Genomic DNA, 15341 nt, shown 5'->3' with positions numbered 1-15341 from the left:
CCTGTTACTGCATGTATTTATTTTTTTATTTTCACATTTATTCATGTATTATTCATTTAATTATTCATTTCATAATTGTTCTACATATATTTATTCATATATTTCATATCTTCTTGTTTATTTATTAAAATACATTCACGTCCGCAGCCCGAGAAGTAACTTCCCCTGAATTCAAAGTTTTAATCTTTTCCATTATTTTTCATATGGCCCTAACCCCCTTCCATAGACTGATCTAGAAGGAAAAATAAACAAACAAAAAAATTCCTGAGAAAAAAAATGTGAACGAAATTGTGACTGATCAAGTAATATAAATAAGTAATATAAAGTCAGTCAGGTGGTTTGGGTTTTCCCTGCATTTACACTCGACCGTCAAAAAGCTAAAGAGGAAGGAACCGTGGAAGGACATCAATGAAATGTTTCCCTGTCTCTCGGATCACGGGTTTGAGGGAAAAATGTCACACCACTCACACCACACACACACACACACACACACACACACACACACACACACACACACACACACACACACACACACACACACACACACACACACACACAGCTTTCTGTCCTTATGTGGCAACAGTTTCCTATCCGAATATCAGGTCAGCTCTATACAATAATCCTGGATGATCAAACTATAGTGTAATGTGTCGACTGCATTTCTCAGAAACTGTTTTCCATCAGTTTGTTTCCTGGAAATGAACTTAAGTCATAGAATACCCATCAGCCTCAGCGGATGTTTCCATGGAGACGTGGGAGCCACGTGCTTTTATTCGATCTGGTGCAAGCAAAGCTGATAGCACAAGTTTGCAGTCCGTCATAACGTAGGGATGCTATTTTTGCTGATACAATTAAAAAAAAAAAAAAATTCAAAATGAAAGTTCACATTTCTAGATGTAAAACAAAATCGATGAATAAATAATACACCAGGTGCTGCAGATAGGTTGTAACGTGTAAGTTATCTCTGCCATCTAGTGACCGTCTTGGGGCCATTTTCACAGATTGTCTAGTATAGCGCCCCCATGAGGGCAAAGTGAGGTATTTGCACCCGTGGTGGCCATGTTGCTGGGATTTTCACTCATTCAACTCATTTGACCGTTTTGAAAAATGGGAGTCCAATGATCTAACTTTAGCTGGTCAGCATGCCACACGCCCCATGAGCAGTGTTTTCAGTTGTGGCACGGTGGCGCGGCGCATTGCACTCCTGGGTTCGATTCCCGCCTGGGGTGCTGAAAACTGCTTTGCCACAGCGCCAAAAAGCCACAGAACTTCAATCAACTTGGATGGAAAAATGCACCGCTGTAATTCTGCCACAGTTAAAAAAAAAAAAATGATCATCAAAACAATTCTTCACAACATGATGTCACTTGCCGCCGCAGACGGCAAATATATAATGTGTGATTTTTTAAGCTGGACATTATGACCAAAATTTTGTTTTCTTTTTAAACAGCATAATAGTACTTATTTCTTTCACATTCTAAATTAAATGTCTTTAATACATTGAATCCCCCCCCCCCCCACCCCCCCGGAACAACTCTCCCTACTGCCTTTAATTGATTTATCACGACTGCTGTTTCAGAAAAAAATTAACGCGCACCTAAAACAAAAAAATCATCAAGGTTAAATACAAGAGCAGTGTGGCATCTAGCTTCGAGGTGTAGATCTCCATTGTAAGAAAAAAAAAAATCAAACAACAAACAAACAAAAAGAAAAAAAAACACAACAATACCATCGCCCGTATTCATCAAACATCTCAGAAACACTCCAAGGCAGGACGTAGAAGTCTGCGACGCAGCTCCCCACACTCACTTTCAGCGAGGAGCATGACCTGGGTTTTTACAACAGTATGATCCGAAAAATGGAAATATCAATGTCTTGTCGTGGGTTGTTTTTTTTTTTGTTTTTTTTCTGCTGTTCTGCTGTTTTTTTCATTGAGAACGTAAAGCCCCTTTCCCACATGGAAGCCGGAACACGGTCGTAGGTAGTCATTGCCACATTGATCTCCTTTACGGAAAACGTATGGAGTCTGTTCCGGACACGTTACGGAAAGCTCGCACGAGAGGCGTCTAATATCACGCCAGACCAGGCGGCAGAATCGGTTTCGGTTTAAGAACAGCGCTACGCTCCCCGTCTCCCCACCCACCCCCTCCGCTGACGGAGCCCCCCGTCCCCGGACGCAATAACCCTCAACCCGGTGTCATTAAATCAGCGTGATCCTTTTCAAGCTGTCGTGCGCTCTCTGCCTCCTAAGCAGAGCGCCGGGGTCCCATGTCCCCGCACCGCGCCCATAACTCTGAAACACCCGTCTAGGGTGCGGGTGGCATTTAACAAGAAAAAAATTATGACAACAATACAAAACAAGGATAATAATGACCTGTCTCCGTGGAGACCGGGCGTGTTTCGGTTTCTCGTCCTCGATGGGACTCGCATTTTTTCAGAATGTTTTTTAAATTTTTTTCCTTTCAGAAGGAAAGGGGCTGTTCGGGGCTTATCTTTTTTTTTTTTTTTTAAATGATTCACATGCAAAGGTAATGTAAGCATGATTCTTAATAATCCGGTGTTAAAGATTTCACAAATGGCTGTGATGGAGCGGGGTCAGGGCTCCCCAAACACATCTCTCTGTTGGGACGGCGGAGTCTCAAGTTCCAGAAAAGTTCCAGATTCTTTTAATTTTTTTCGGAGACCTCTTTCAACCCACGTAACCCTCCACCTTCTCTCCTGGGGCGACCACCACCTTCACGGACAGGCGCTGTTCGTAATGCGAGTAGGCTCCGGGGTTCGAGGCGGAGTCCTCCATCTCTCTGCCCAGCATGTACCCGGACTCTCCTTCTTGGTGCTGGGGCCCCGACGAGTCTCCCCCCTGCAGGCCCACGCCGATTGGCAGGCGGCCGTCAGAGGAGCAAGGAGAACAAACGGAGGCTTCTTCCTCGTCAGATAAAAGAGTAGCGTCGGAGGGCGAAGAGGCCAGCACGGCCGATACCTCAGCCGGCTCTCTCTTCAGCATGGAATGTCCCGCGATCTTCTGCTTGAAACCGGTGAAATTCTGGAAGGAGACGGGGGAGGGGTGAGATCGAAGGGGGTTGTTGGGTTTGGTTTACCAGTCCGAGCGCACATTAGAATTAAAGAAAAAACCTACGAGAACAGCCGGCCTGGCGGAGGTGATGGGCACCTTGGTGAAGTATCGCAGAGAGATCAGGATGAAAAACACCGCCAAGAGCAGCACGGGAGCCAGGATGTAGAGAAGAAGGTAATCTACACAAACAAAATGGCCACGACAGTAAGTACACACAGTCAACTGTAAGATTCACAACCGCATACCCTCACCAACACAAACCTTTCTTTAACATCCTATTTATGTATTTAGTAGACGCTTTAATAATCCGGAAATAATACTGATACAGGTCTTCCACGAGAAGTCCCAAACCACTTGAAGGACCGGTTCCTCCTTCAAGCCGAGCACATTACTATGACCACAAACTGACCGCTCTGCTGCAGCTTCTCACTGTGCTTAAATGCGGTTCGATGGGGTTAACGTTGCAGTCTTAAAAACAAACAAAAATAAAAATAAAAAAAATAAAAAAATAAAATCTCCTTTTACAAAATGGGGATGCCCACAATATTGTCAGACAGCCTTTATATTTCACATGGGAGGCAAGTGGTTACAAACCCCGCGTCTTATCAGGTTCTGCAGGGTTTTTATCGACTCTTTTGAACCTCCGCGAATGAGCTCCTTTGGCTGCGTCTACGGCAAGGTAAGAGACTAGAAACAGGAGAATGCAGCGCTTCCTACTGGCAACCTGCTGAAGCAAATGTTACGCTTTGGATGTACTGCTGCTATTGATAAAAGTAGTTCAAATGAGATATAACGGTCACTCACTAAAGAGTTTCAAAGAGTTTCAGGCTTAAACGTTTGCCCCGTTGGACGGCATCTAAGCACAGTGAGAAGCTGCAGCAGAGTGGCAAGTTTCTCATTTGTGCAGTGTTGAGCTATGAGCGGTTACAGATGACGGGAGCCAACATTTTAATGAGGCCTGGGTTAAAATACAGCGAATGCAGTTGGTCAGAGACCCATTATGTTTTAAGCAGCAGGGTTTATCTTACTCTGCTTGGCGTGGGTGGCCTGAACACAGTTCTCCTGCAGAGAGCGAGTTGTCACGCTCTCCCACTCTCCCACCACTGTCAGGCAGTGCCTCTCCATGTCGGGTTCTACCGACAGCTTCCCCGTACACACACTCCTCTCACAGATAAATGCATGCTCCCTCTGAAAGAATGAACACAATATAATAATTAAAGTTATTGAATATTATGTGTCGTGTGGTTAGGTTAGTAGGTGGAATATCATCGACTTTGCGATTGACGCCGTTTTCTGCACAGCCTGACCTGGTCGTCGGTCAGCGCGGTGTAGATGAACTCCGGCAGTCTCCTGGTGTGCGTCTTCTTGTGTTTCTTCTTCCTCCTGCTCTGGTCAGTGGGCAGCTGGCGCTGGTAGAAATCCGAGGGATGGGTGAAGGAGAACTCTAGAATGTTGCTGGATTGGATCGTGATATTGATGGGCGGAAGGTCCACGGCACCTAGAGACCAACACCGTCACCAATCAGCTCATTTTGACTTTGCACTAAGTACAAAGGGTACCAAGTACCCATTTGCCAAATATCTAACTAGATCCCTTGTGAATTTGTGAATGTTACAATTTTCCGAGCTTCCTTTGAACACAGCAGCGGCTGACGTAATGACGTGGTGACAACTCTCTGTGACTAATTATAGTTTTCCCGAGTCCTGGCGACACGCCAAATCACTCCTACAAGCCCATACACATGTTGCGTGTAATTACTTCACCCAAAGAATTAGAAGGTGTCTGTCTTCTTCCTGTAGTGCACAGACTCCTGTCTCACGGTGTCTCTGTGGAAGGAAATCACTCCGCGCGGAAGTTCCCAACAACGCGCTCCCATTCAAACGGATTCAACACTGCACGTCCCTCAGAGACATTTCATCCACTTTTTAAACTTTTGGGACTAAAATACAACGGCCACGATTCTGACCCGTCGCTCTGGAGCTGCAGGCGAACTCCATGTGTGAGGACACAAACACGGAATATGTTTAGACTGACTCGGAGATGAGTAAGGAATGTCAACATTTAAATTTTGCCAGCTTACAAGGAATGTCCCCTGTAAATGAAATGATTTTTTCTTATTCATCATGTTCCAGCCTTTGGCGATGGATTTATCGCGTATGTTCATTTGGCGATGATGATGGAAACTCAGCTTATGGTGCTCCAGGGGCTATATATTTAAATAGACAGCTCAGGCATTTAAGTGCCACCGAAACGAGGCACCAAATCTGCGTTGCGATTCAGTCCGGCAGATACCGATTGTATAGGAACCGGTGCCATATTAGCACTGGGTTTCGGTCCCCAAACCTAGTTACGACTGGCTCGAGTGCCGCAACATAAGGGCAACACCGGGATGGATGTGAACAGAATGTGTTTATTTACGAAAAGGGCAAAAAGGATAAAATACCAAACAAAAAGCTGAGTGTTGTGTTAGGTCGTCTCCACTAGGGTTGCCGCGGTTACGAGTTTATTTTTTTTAAATAAAAATGAAACATTTAGTTCACTTTCCCGTGTCAGAGCCCACGTTTATCAAAAAAAAAAAAAAAAAAAAAAAAAGAGACTAAGCGTGTTATCGGACGCTACAAGACTGAAAGTCAAAGTGAAAGTGTCTGCTTCGTGTGACAGCCGAGTCAAAGCACAGTCTGCGGAGTCACATTTCACTTATCACGGGAGGAGAGAAAGAAGGCTCGAAAAGACCTGAGATCGGGTCTAGATCAGAACCTGTCCTCTCTCCATGCGTAATTTGTGGCCGTGATGTCCGTCGGCTGCCCTTCCCCATTCCTCTCAATGATGTGAGAGGAATGGGGAGAACGTTGTGCCTCTATTGTGACTTTATTTTCGATGCGTTTTATTTTTCTCCGTTTTGTTTCACTTTTTGTTTTACTTCGAAACAAAGAAAACAGTACCGTGCATTACAGTGTCACAAAGCACCCCGCTCCACAAACTGAGCTCGCTCCGCCAACCAACAGGAAGTTGTAGAACCTTGGCGTATTGGCGATGCGCCAACGTTATGCTATGTCCGGTAAAATTTAATCGGTTCTGCACTAATTCCTGCTCCAGATGTAGATCGATATGGATCAAACTTGAACCGCTTGACGTCTGAGGCGTCCCGGTTCTAACGAGACCCCAACCATGTCCGCAGGGTCACACTTTGAGCCCTGAAGGTCGAAGCGTCGTCACCAGTCGACTGAGATTCTTCAAGTTGAACAATGTTTTGTTTTTTCCAGTCAGTGAGCATTACAATAACAGGATAAAACAGAAAGAAGCTTCCAAAATGCACAAGGATAACATTTTAATGAGGAATTCTAAATATATATTATATTATACATTTTTTATTTATCTGTTCCTTCAAATGGGTGGGGGCGGGGCACAGGAGAACGCGGCACGACTCGTAGACCCGTTAAGATTATTTTCTGCGCATGACGCATGGAGAGGGGGCGGGAAGTATCCCCGTTACGCACGGTTTCCTTCCGTATGCACTTGTCTCGTTCCATTGGGAGACGTAAAATAACCTACATCTAAAGTTAAAACAAAACTGTCTTGGCGCGCCTAATAGCGGGCAATCCATTGCTGGCGCGCACATCGTTGGTATCGTCAGTATCGGATGAGCTGGAAAGAACCCCCCCCAAAATAGTCGAATAGTCGCATTGAACGGCCGAATCCGATTCGACCGACACAATTCATGGTCGGGAACAGCCCGAGAGAACATTAGAGAATATTCAGGGTTTTGTACAGCACAGGTTACCGTTTTACGAGTTTCCTTTAAACGCGGCATCGGCTCAAGTTGACTGTCTACGTGTCGCAAATGACCTGATGCCAATGAGTTACGAGAGGCGAAGCTCGGACTTATACGTCTGAAACGTCCCGCTTAGAACCAGACCTCAACCGTGTCTGCGCGTCCTGTTGTCGTGTTTCAGATACTTTTTGGTCCAAAAAAAACGCCAAGGAGAGTTCAGGGAGGAGATTGAAATAAAGAAAAATCCCAGAAATAACAATAAGGATAATAATAATAATAATAATAATAATAATAATAATAATAATAATAATAAAATGTGCATTAATAGTAGGTGTGCAGCACTGCTAGCACACTTAGTAGATGCCTATTTTCTTTGTTAGGCCTCTTGAAAAACAAAAGGTTTTTTTATTGTAGTGAAGTTTTGATGGATCATGAGGTCACAAAGACATGGGATTCTTACAGAAGTAATAAAACATGAATATAAAATGAATAATTTCTTCCGCAGTCTGAAACCACACACGTCCATTGATAACGGACTCAACATTTTTTGCAAAGAAAAATGGGGAAAGAAAAATAAAACAAAAAAAACCCCTTGTCATCATCAAAATTTCCTTCCCTTTGCAACGTTCTCCACCACGGTGTTACCACACAGCTTACGGTTATTGGGCCTTGTTCATCCGTCCCTACACATGTTTTAAGAATATTTTTTGGGGCAAATATTGTCATGTCAAAGTCCCGAAAACCCTAAAACTGGGTGTGATGCGAGGGACAGTAACAAACCGCCATCGATCATACAGGAGAAGCGGATGTGCACAGGAATTAGCGTGTCGACGCCAGTGAATTTGAACGTAGCGCGTGAGTGCAAAAAAAATACGACAGGAATTTTCTGGCTGGAGTGCTGGTGACTTAAGTGGAACTAGGAAAAAAAGATCATCTATTTTTTAAACTCAACAGTATCAACAGTGTCCAAGGTGTCAACAATTGACACTGGTCTATTACACTGAAAGAAGTGTGCATGGGCAATTTGTGTGTGTGTGTGTGTCGATGTTGTTACAAAAAAAAAAAAAATTGTGCATCTTCAATTTGAGAGCCAATGACAAGCGCCCTCCCGTGCTGCGCCCTGTCCCAAATGTTAAATTAAATAATTTATTAATTGAACATAAAAAAATAAAAAATACATTTAAAAAAAACGCGCTATAGGGTGATATCATTATCAAGATATGAAATGATCTCGATCGGCGCCGGAATATTTCGGCCATGTTGCATAGCCCCTATCCTCCATGACGCGCAACTGTAGCGGGAAATGAACAGTCAAAACAAATAGTCACTATAGTCCCTATAAACATCGAGTACTCACAAATCACAGTGGACATAGAGTTGCTGAAGTAGCTGAAGGTCAGCCAGTCGGCGGGGGCGGGTTCAGACTCGTTCTGTCCAACCACGGCCGAGACGGAGACGCGGTAGTCGTTGCTGGGATCATTGAGGAAGGAGACGTTGCAGTGGAGGTCGGGACCCTCCACCCACAGCGGCTCATAGGCGCTGCAGGACCAAACGATACGGTGTTTCAATTTCTCTGCCGTTGATTTGTATCAAACAGCGACGTTATTCGTGTGTGTGTGTGGGGGGGGGGGGTTGTTTGATATTTCCTCCTACGCACCCGTACACCACTCCGATGTCGATCTTGAATCGCGGCTGGAGGGAGGGGTGGCTGTAATTCCAGTATAGCATGTTTTGGAAGTTGTGGCACACCAGGGACACGTTGGTCGCCGGGGGAACTGCGGGGTGAGAGAGAGAGAGCGGTTAGAGAACACATTATTAAGGCCTATGTCATATGTTCAATGCAACCAGCAAGAGCAAAAACACAAGTGACCATGCTGCGTATGGCATTAGTACTAGTACTATCTTAAATAAAACCTATGACTGGGTTTAGATCAGGTTTGGCAAGACAACACAAACAGGTTGTAGTTACATAACATGTCCACTAGAGGATAGGTGCTGCACCTAAAGACAACACAAAGCAGAGTCTGTTTATTTTTATAACAATACTTTTTAATTTGAGATTCGGGTGTCTTTATATATATATATATATATATATATATATATATATATAATTAATTTTTTTTTTTTTTTTTTTAAGTTTACCGTTTCAAGTCTCTTAAGTATATGATTTTTATATTCAAAGAATAAATGCGAAACAACATGTGGATTATTTTACCAGCAACCCTCATGTGACATTCTTCTTAAAGGTGCATTTAGTGGCATCTAGCAGAACAGACTTGGCAGAAATAGAATATAATATTCACAAGGATGTTTTAATTAGTGTATATTATGACATGAAAATAAGAATTGTGAAGGTTTTCGTTACTTTAGAATGAGCTGCTTATGTCTAGATGGGGAGCGGGTACGCCTCACGGAGGCCGCCATGTTGCACCGGCGTGTTCCTTCTACAGTAGCCCAGAATGGACAAACCAAACACTGGCTCTAGAGAGAGGGCCTTCCCTGTTTTTTTGTTTGCGATTTTTCACGGCCACTGTAAGTAGAGGTATTCAGTAGGTTGCAACCTCATCTGCTACCTCCCCACGAGATTCTACACACTGCACGTTTAACTGACTGGTGGGAAATAAACTTCTTGTCCTTTTTTTCTGAAGGGAATCACTTCCTCAAAACAAACGCACACTAAGCACAGACATCAGTAGTTATTTCCTTTTTTTGTCATTCTTATTTTGCAAGTCACATTGCGGGCTCAGATACTGTGATGCAATGACAGGTTTACTGTAAAGGTCGGCAAGTCCCAACAAAGTGCACGATGCAGAGCGAGACACACAGGAAGCGGCTCGCCTCCCTCGAAACACGCGACAGGAGGAAACATTCTTTAGATGTTTTTGTTGGCGAATGAAGGTTTGATTTGTCGGTTATATTTACTCAGAAATGGGGGTCATACAAGTCGTCTGTCAACAACTGCACTGAAGAACAACTTTGACATTTCTGTACTTTACATGACTGAATTCCATTGTTTGGGGGATTTTTAGGTTTTTTATTTTTCTATCGGTTTTTCTCCATTTCTTTAGGCTCGTATTTAATGTTTATTAAACATTACCATTTTCCCCTCCTATTATTAGGTTCAGCTTTCTGGTTCACTATTAGTTATATTTTATCAGTTATTATTATTATTATTATTATATTGATATATAATAAAATATATAATAAATATATATAATATATAATAATATAAATATATTATTGATATTATTATATTTATTATATTATATTTTATTATTTATTATTTTGTATGACCACATTTATTGTTTTTTATGCAGTTTTTTTTAGGTTATATATTTTGTTGTTTATCATCGGGTTTAGTGTATATAATTGTGCACAAATATCACTTGACCGCAGCCAAAATTGTCTAAATGCACTCCAGGGTAAGTCTGTCCACACCGAAATATGAGGTCAAATTGCTGATCAAACGCCTATCAAAGCAGTCTATTTAAGCTTCAAGGAAAAGATATGCAAACGTAAATACAAGTGCTTAAAGTACAGAGACGTTTACGAGCACACAGCAAATAAATGCTTTCGCTGAGGTCAAGGAAGGACGCAGCTGACTTGAGCTCACTGTATCGCACAGGAGCGCTCGCGCACGTTTGCTGACGAGACAAGAGTTTGTGTGAAAAAAGGAAAAGGAAATGAGGTACAAAAAAAAAAAAAAAAGGTGTGAAATCAGTGAGCGTGCAGAACCGAGGCGTCAACCACAGCCAGGGGATGAGTGAATGAGAACTGGCACCACAAACAGAGTGGTGAACGCACGTGGCCGAGCAGCCGCACACTAGCCTGAGATCGCAGTGCGCAATGCCAAGGGTCGGCTGGGGCGGTGTAAAGCGCGGCGCCGCTGGACCAGTCTGGGCTTGCCGGACGGCAGGAGAACGCCACCGGCCTGAATGCAGAATGCCAGTTGTGAAGTTTGGTGATGGGGGAAATCACGGTCCTAGGGCTGTTTTTGGTGGTTTATTGCTCAGCCACTTCATTACGGCGAAGGGGAAATCGTAACGCGCCGGCAATGCAATGACATTCTAGAGAATTGTGCGCTTCCGACACTGTGGCAACAGTTTGCCTCGGCATGACCAGTTCCCCTGTGCACAAAGCAGGCTGCATAAAGAAATGCTTTCCTGACTCTGCCGTGGAAGAACTGGACTGGTCTGCACAGAGCCCAGACCTGAACAGGAATGCCAACGATCAGTGCCTGACCTCACTGATGCTTGTGCTTTGGGCCTTGTGTATTTTAATATTATACTGTCCATCATAATATATATCATATTTTGTATTACACATTTTCTTTATTATACTGATGACCCAATCTGGGAATGTCCCAGATATGACCATGCATGATAAAAGGCTAAAGAGTACAAATAGAATAATCTAATCCCTGATGTAAAACGCTGCTACCAACATCAATATCAAACGCGTCAGGGATGAAAGAAAAGCAACTTCATTTAAACCGGTGTAATGGAGAAAAAAGGTGTCGGTCAATATGTTTTAAGGGTCCCAAACCCAGACTTCATCTGTACTTACTAGGAATAGATGCGACTGGTACCCTGTATCAGTGGATACCTGAGTGTTCGGAGTCAAAAAATGACCATTCATCACCTAACCTTTTTATTTTTGTGCTTGGATTCTATATTGGATACTTTATACAGCCCTACATGCTAAGCTGAATTAAAAAAAAAAAAAAAACATTGGTAGGCATTATAGGGGAGTTAACTATTTAAAATGCATACTTTGTGGCCACTAACTAGCTGTTGATGCATTCCCTCCTTTTAAAAAAGTGAGAATATAATATAATCTACGAGGCCATTGACATTTTATTTATATTCATTCACTTGCCAATTCTACGACAATGATGTTTTTGTTTTTTTTGTGGCGAGCAGCGGAGAAAGACAGGAAATGTGGGGTGGGGGGTAGAGAGAGGCCGAGACAGACGCAGGAAATGACCGCGGGCCGGATTCAAGCCTGGGTTGCTGCAGGCTTTTTGCGGGTTATGTTCATCGCGGCGGTTAAGTGAGCCGTTATTTGTGAAAGCCGGGCGCCCGCCTGGATTTTTGGTTGCGTGTCTGTCCGTGACGTTACCGCGCCGGTGCCTGGGGGGGCCAAAAAGGGCGAAAAAGACACGGCCGTTTCTCACGTCGTGTTCCACATCCTGATTCAACGAAGTCTTGTTGAACGCGATGTCACCGAATAAGTCCTCGTTGGAGAAAACCATAATAGAAAGCAAAAGGGAAAGTCGGCTCAAATTACACGATACCATTCATAATTGTCTCATATTTCGACCGTCGTGAAAAAAATCCTTGACGCCACGGACACGACTTTCAAAGTCGTCGGATCGCTGGACCGTTCACACTACACAACTTCCTGTCTCGCGATGGGGAATCTTGCGGTTTCAGACTACGTGACTGATCGGCGACAGGGGTGCAGAGTTTAGTCTGAGCTCAGAATAAGAGGTTTGCTGAAATGTTCAATGGGATCCTGTTCGGGACGACCCTGAAGTTATTTCAACGTACAATTTTTGAGAGAATTAAAGGGAAGGTCCGCTCAAACTGCATAACACCGTTCATAACCGTCTCATATTTCAACCATCATAATAATAACAGTCCTTAAGAGTTTTGCTGAAAATTTCAATGGAATCCTGAACAGGATGACTCTGTCTTTGACCGTGTTATGAATGTTATATCATTTGAGCTGACTTTATAGACTAATTGACTAGAACTTTTTAACATGGTTTCAGTCAGGGTCAACCTGAAGAGGATTCCATTTAAATTTTCAGCAAAACTCCTATGGATTTTCTTTACTGTGACAGTTGAAATATGAGACAATTATGAAAGTTATACTATTTGAGCTGACTGTCCCTTTAATTTACTCAAAAACTGTACCATAAAATAACTCCAAATTTGAACAGGAATCCTGGAATCCTGAAAAGGATTCCAATTAAAATTTTAGCAAACGTCTTGAAAGAAAAAAAAGTATTTATAACAAATGTGAGAAAATGATGAATGTCACAATGTTAGTTGAGCTGACTTTCCCTTTTATTAAATTTTCTATTATGGAAACGTTTTTTATCGAATTAGGACTCATTTAGTGACGTCACATTCAAAGGGTAGTCGTCGAATCATGACGTGTGATATAACGTGAGAAATTAGTTCTGTAATGCAAATATTTCATCCTTTTTGGCTCCCTACAAGCACCGGTACCGTGACATCACGCGCAGACGCCCGGCAAAAATGCAAGCGGCGGGCGGCAAATGACGGCTCACTTCTTGACTCACAGTTGCTTATCTGGTCGAGCCACCATGGGCACCCCCTGCAAATTGCACTGATCTTGTCACTGTACGTAGGCGCTTCTAAGCTTGTAACCTGCTTATTTATGTGTCAACCTCTACCCACAAGGTCTCTCTAAATGTGGTGAGGGACCCTCTGAAACCATGGTTCCTCCACGTTCCAACCACACAAACCAGGGCACGGAAATACTTATGATATGAAACCACAACCCAATACATCACCTAACGGTCTCTTCACACCTCTTTGGTTTGCGCTATCCAGTCAAACAATCTTAAGTGTTTTTATACCCACCAATCCCACCTTAAAAAGCCGTACCACTATTTAAAGGTGCAGTTTGTAGGATTTAGTGGCATCGAGCGGTGAGGTCGCCGATCGCAACCAACTGAGTTGGCGGTGCAACATGGCGGGCCTCGGTCGAAGGTACGGAACGGTGGCCGCGAAAAAATAAACACGAAAGGCCCTCTCTCTAGAGCCAGTGCTTGGTTTGTCCATTCTGGGCTTCAGCAGAAGAAACATGGCGGTGCAGCGTGGCGGCCCTCCGTGAAGCGTGCCCGCACCCACGTAGATGTAAAAAGGCTCATTCTAAGGTAACTCCAACACAACGATTCTTATTTCCATGGGATTATACACCAGTAAAACACATACTCGTGAATTTTATATTAAATTTCTGTCAAGTGTGTTCAGTGAATCCAAAACATTGCACCTTTAAACAGCTACGGTTATGCAAAATGCTCGGCCTGTAAGGGGAAGTCAAACGTCAGGAAGGGGCTTCCATCTGAGATTAAACAAAAAGAAAAAAAGACCAGAAGTGGAGTCTAAACCATGTGATCCACGGCACAGCAAACTAAGAGGGTTAGTGTACGCAGTCAATCAAATAAAGATAATAATAATAATATACATTTCCATTGCAGCCAGAAGTAGACAATCAAACAAGTTGCATGACTCTGCAACCAAGGTTTATCCCTTTCTATTTTTTACTACTTCCTTTTTATAACTACTCCCTTTCAGTCGTTGTTTATTGCCAACTCTTTTGTATTTTTTTTTTGTTATTCTTTATGTTCATTGTATTGACTTTTTTTTTTAACTGTGTCATTATTATTGCCAATTGTTTGTAGTTTTTGTTCATTGTTATCCTTATTGTACATTATTGCCAAATTATTCAATCGTTGTTCATTTTTTAGGTATATTATACATGTTTTCTATTTTAAAGCTTAGGTTTATTAAGAATTATACACCTTTTTTATTATTATTGCCAATTTTTGTGTATTCATCCATCTATTTGTTTATCCATCTATAAATCTATCCATCTATAAATCCATCCAACCATATATCGATCATCTATCTATAGTATCTATTTATCTATAGTATCTATCTATCGATCATCTACCTACAGTATCAGTATCTATCTATAGTATATATCTATCTAGCTATAGTATATAACCATATATCTATCTATCTATAGTAGCTATCTATCCATCTATCTATAATATCTATCATCTATCTATAGTATCTATCTAGTATCTATCTATCTATAGATCATCTATCTACAGTATCAGTATCTATCTATAGTATATATCATATATCTATCTATCTATCTATCTATAGTAGCTATCTATCTATCTATAGTAGCTATCTATCTATATATATATAGTATATATCTATCTATCTATAGTATCTATCGAAAGTATCTATCTATCTATCTATCTATCTATAGTATATATCCATATATCTATCTATCTATCTATAGTATATATCCATATATCTATCTATCTATCTATAGTATATATCCATCCATCTATCTATAATATCTTTCCATCTATCTATAGTATCTATCTATAGTATATATCTATCTATCTATAGTATATATCCATATATCTATCTATAGTATATATCCATATATCTATCTATAGTATCTATCTATCTATAGTATCTATCTATAGTATATATCTATCTATCTATAGTATATATCCATATATCTATCTATAGTATCTATCTATCTATCTATAGTATATATCCATCCATCTATCTATAATATCTTTCCATCTATCTATAGTATCTATCTATAGTATCTATCTATAGTATCTATCTATAGTATCTATCTATAGTATATATCTATCTATCTATAGTATATATCCATATATCTATCTATAGTATCTATCTATCTATCTAT

At 41.8% G+C, this 15341-nt stretch overlaps 1 protein-coding gene across 1 annotated transcript in view; it reads right to left on the bottom strand.

Moving 5' to 3' along the window:
* Positions 1–2174: 2174 nt before the first annotated feature.
* ifngr1l (interferon gamma receptor 1-like) overlaps positions 2175–15341 on the bottom strand; it is a 13920-nt gene continuing 753 nt past the window's right edge. The window contains exons 2-7 of the mRNA XM_080016768.1: positions 8503–8620; positions 8203–8384; positions 4381–4571; positions 4102–4261; positions 3137–3252; positions 2175–3043 (exon numbers count right to left, since the gene is read on the bottom strand). Coding sequence (XP_079872894.1) covers positions 2690–3043; positions 3137–3252; positions 4102–4261; positions 4381–4571; positions 8203–8384; positions 8503–8620 — 1121 coding nt within the window. The 3' untranslated portion in view covers positions 2175–2689. The remainder of the gene's footprint in view (positions 3044–3136; positions 3253–4101; positions 4262–4380; positions 4572–8202; positions 8385–8502; positions 8621–15341) is intronic.

Source organism: Zeus faber (genome assembly GCF_960531495.2).
Source record: "Zeus faber genome assembly, chromosome: 16".
Taxonomy (NCBI): Eukaryota; Metazoa; Chordata; class Actinopteri; order Zeiformes; family Zeidae; genus Zeus; species Zeus faber.
The sequence above is the reverse complement of the archived record's forward strand: the minus strand, read 5'-3'. Positions and strand labels throughout refer to the sequence as shown.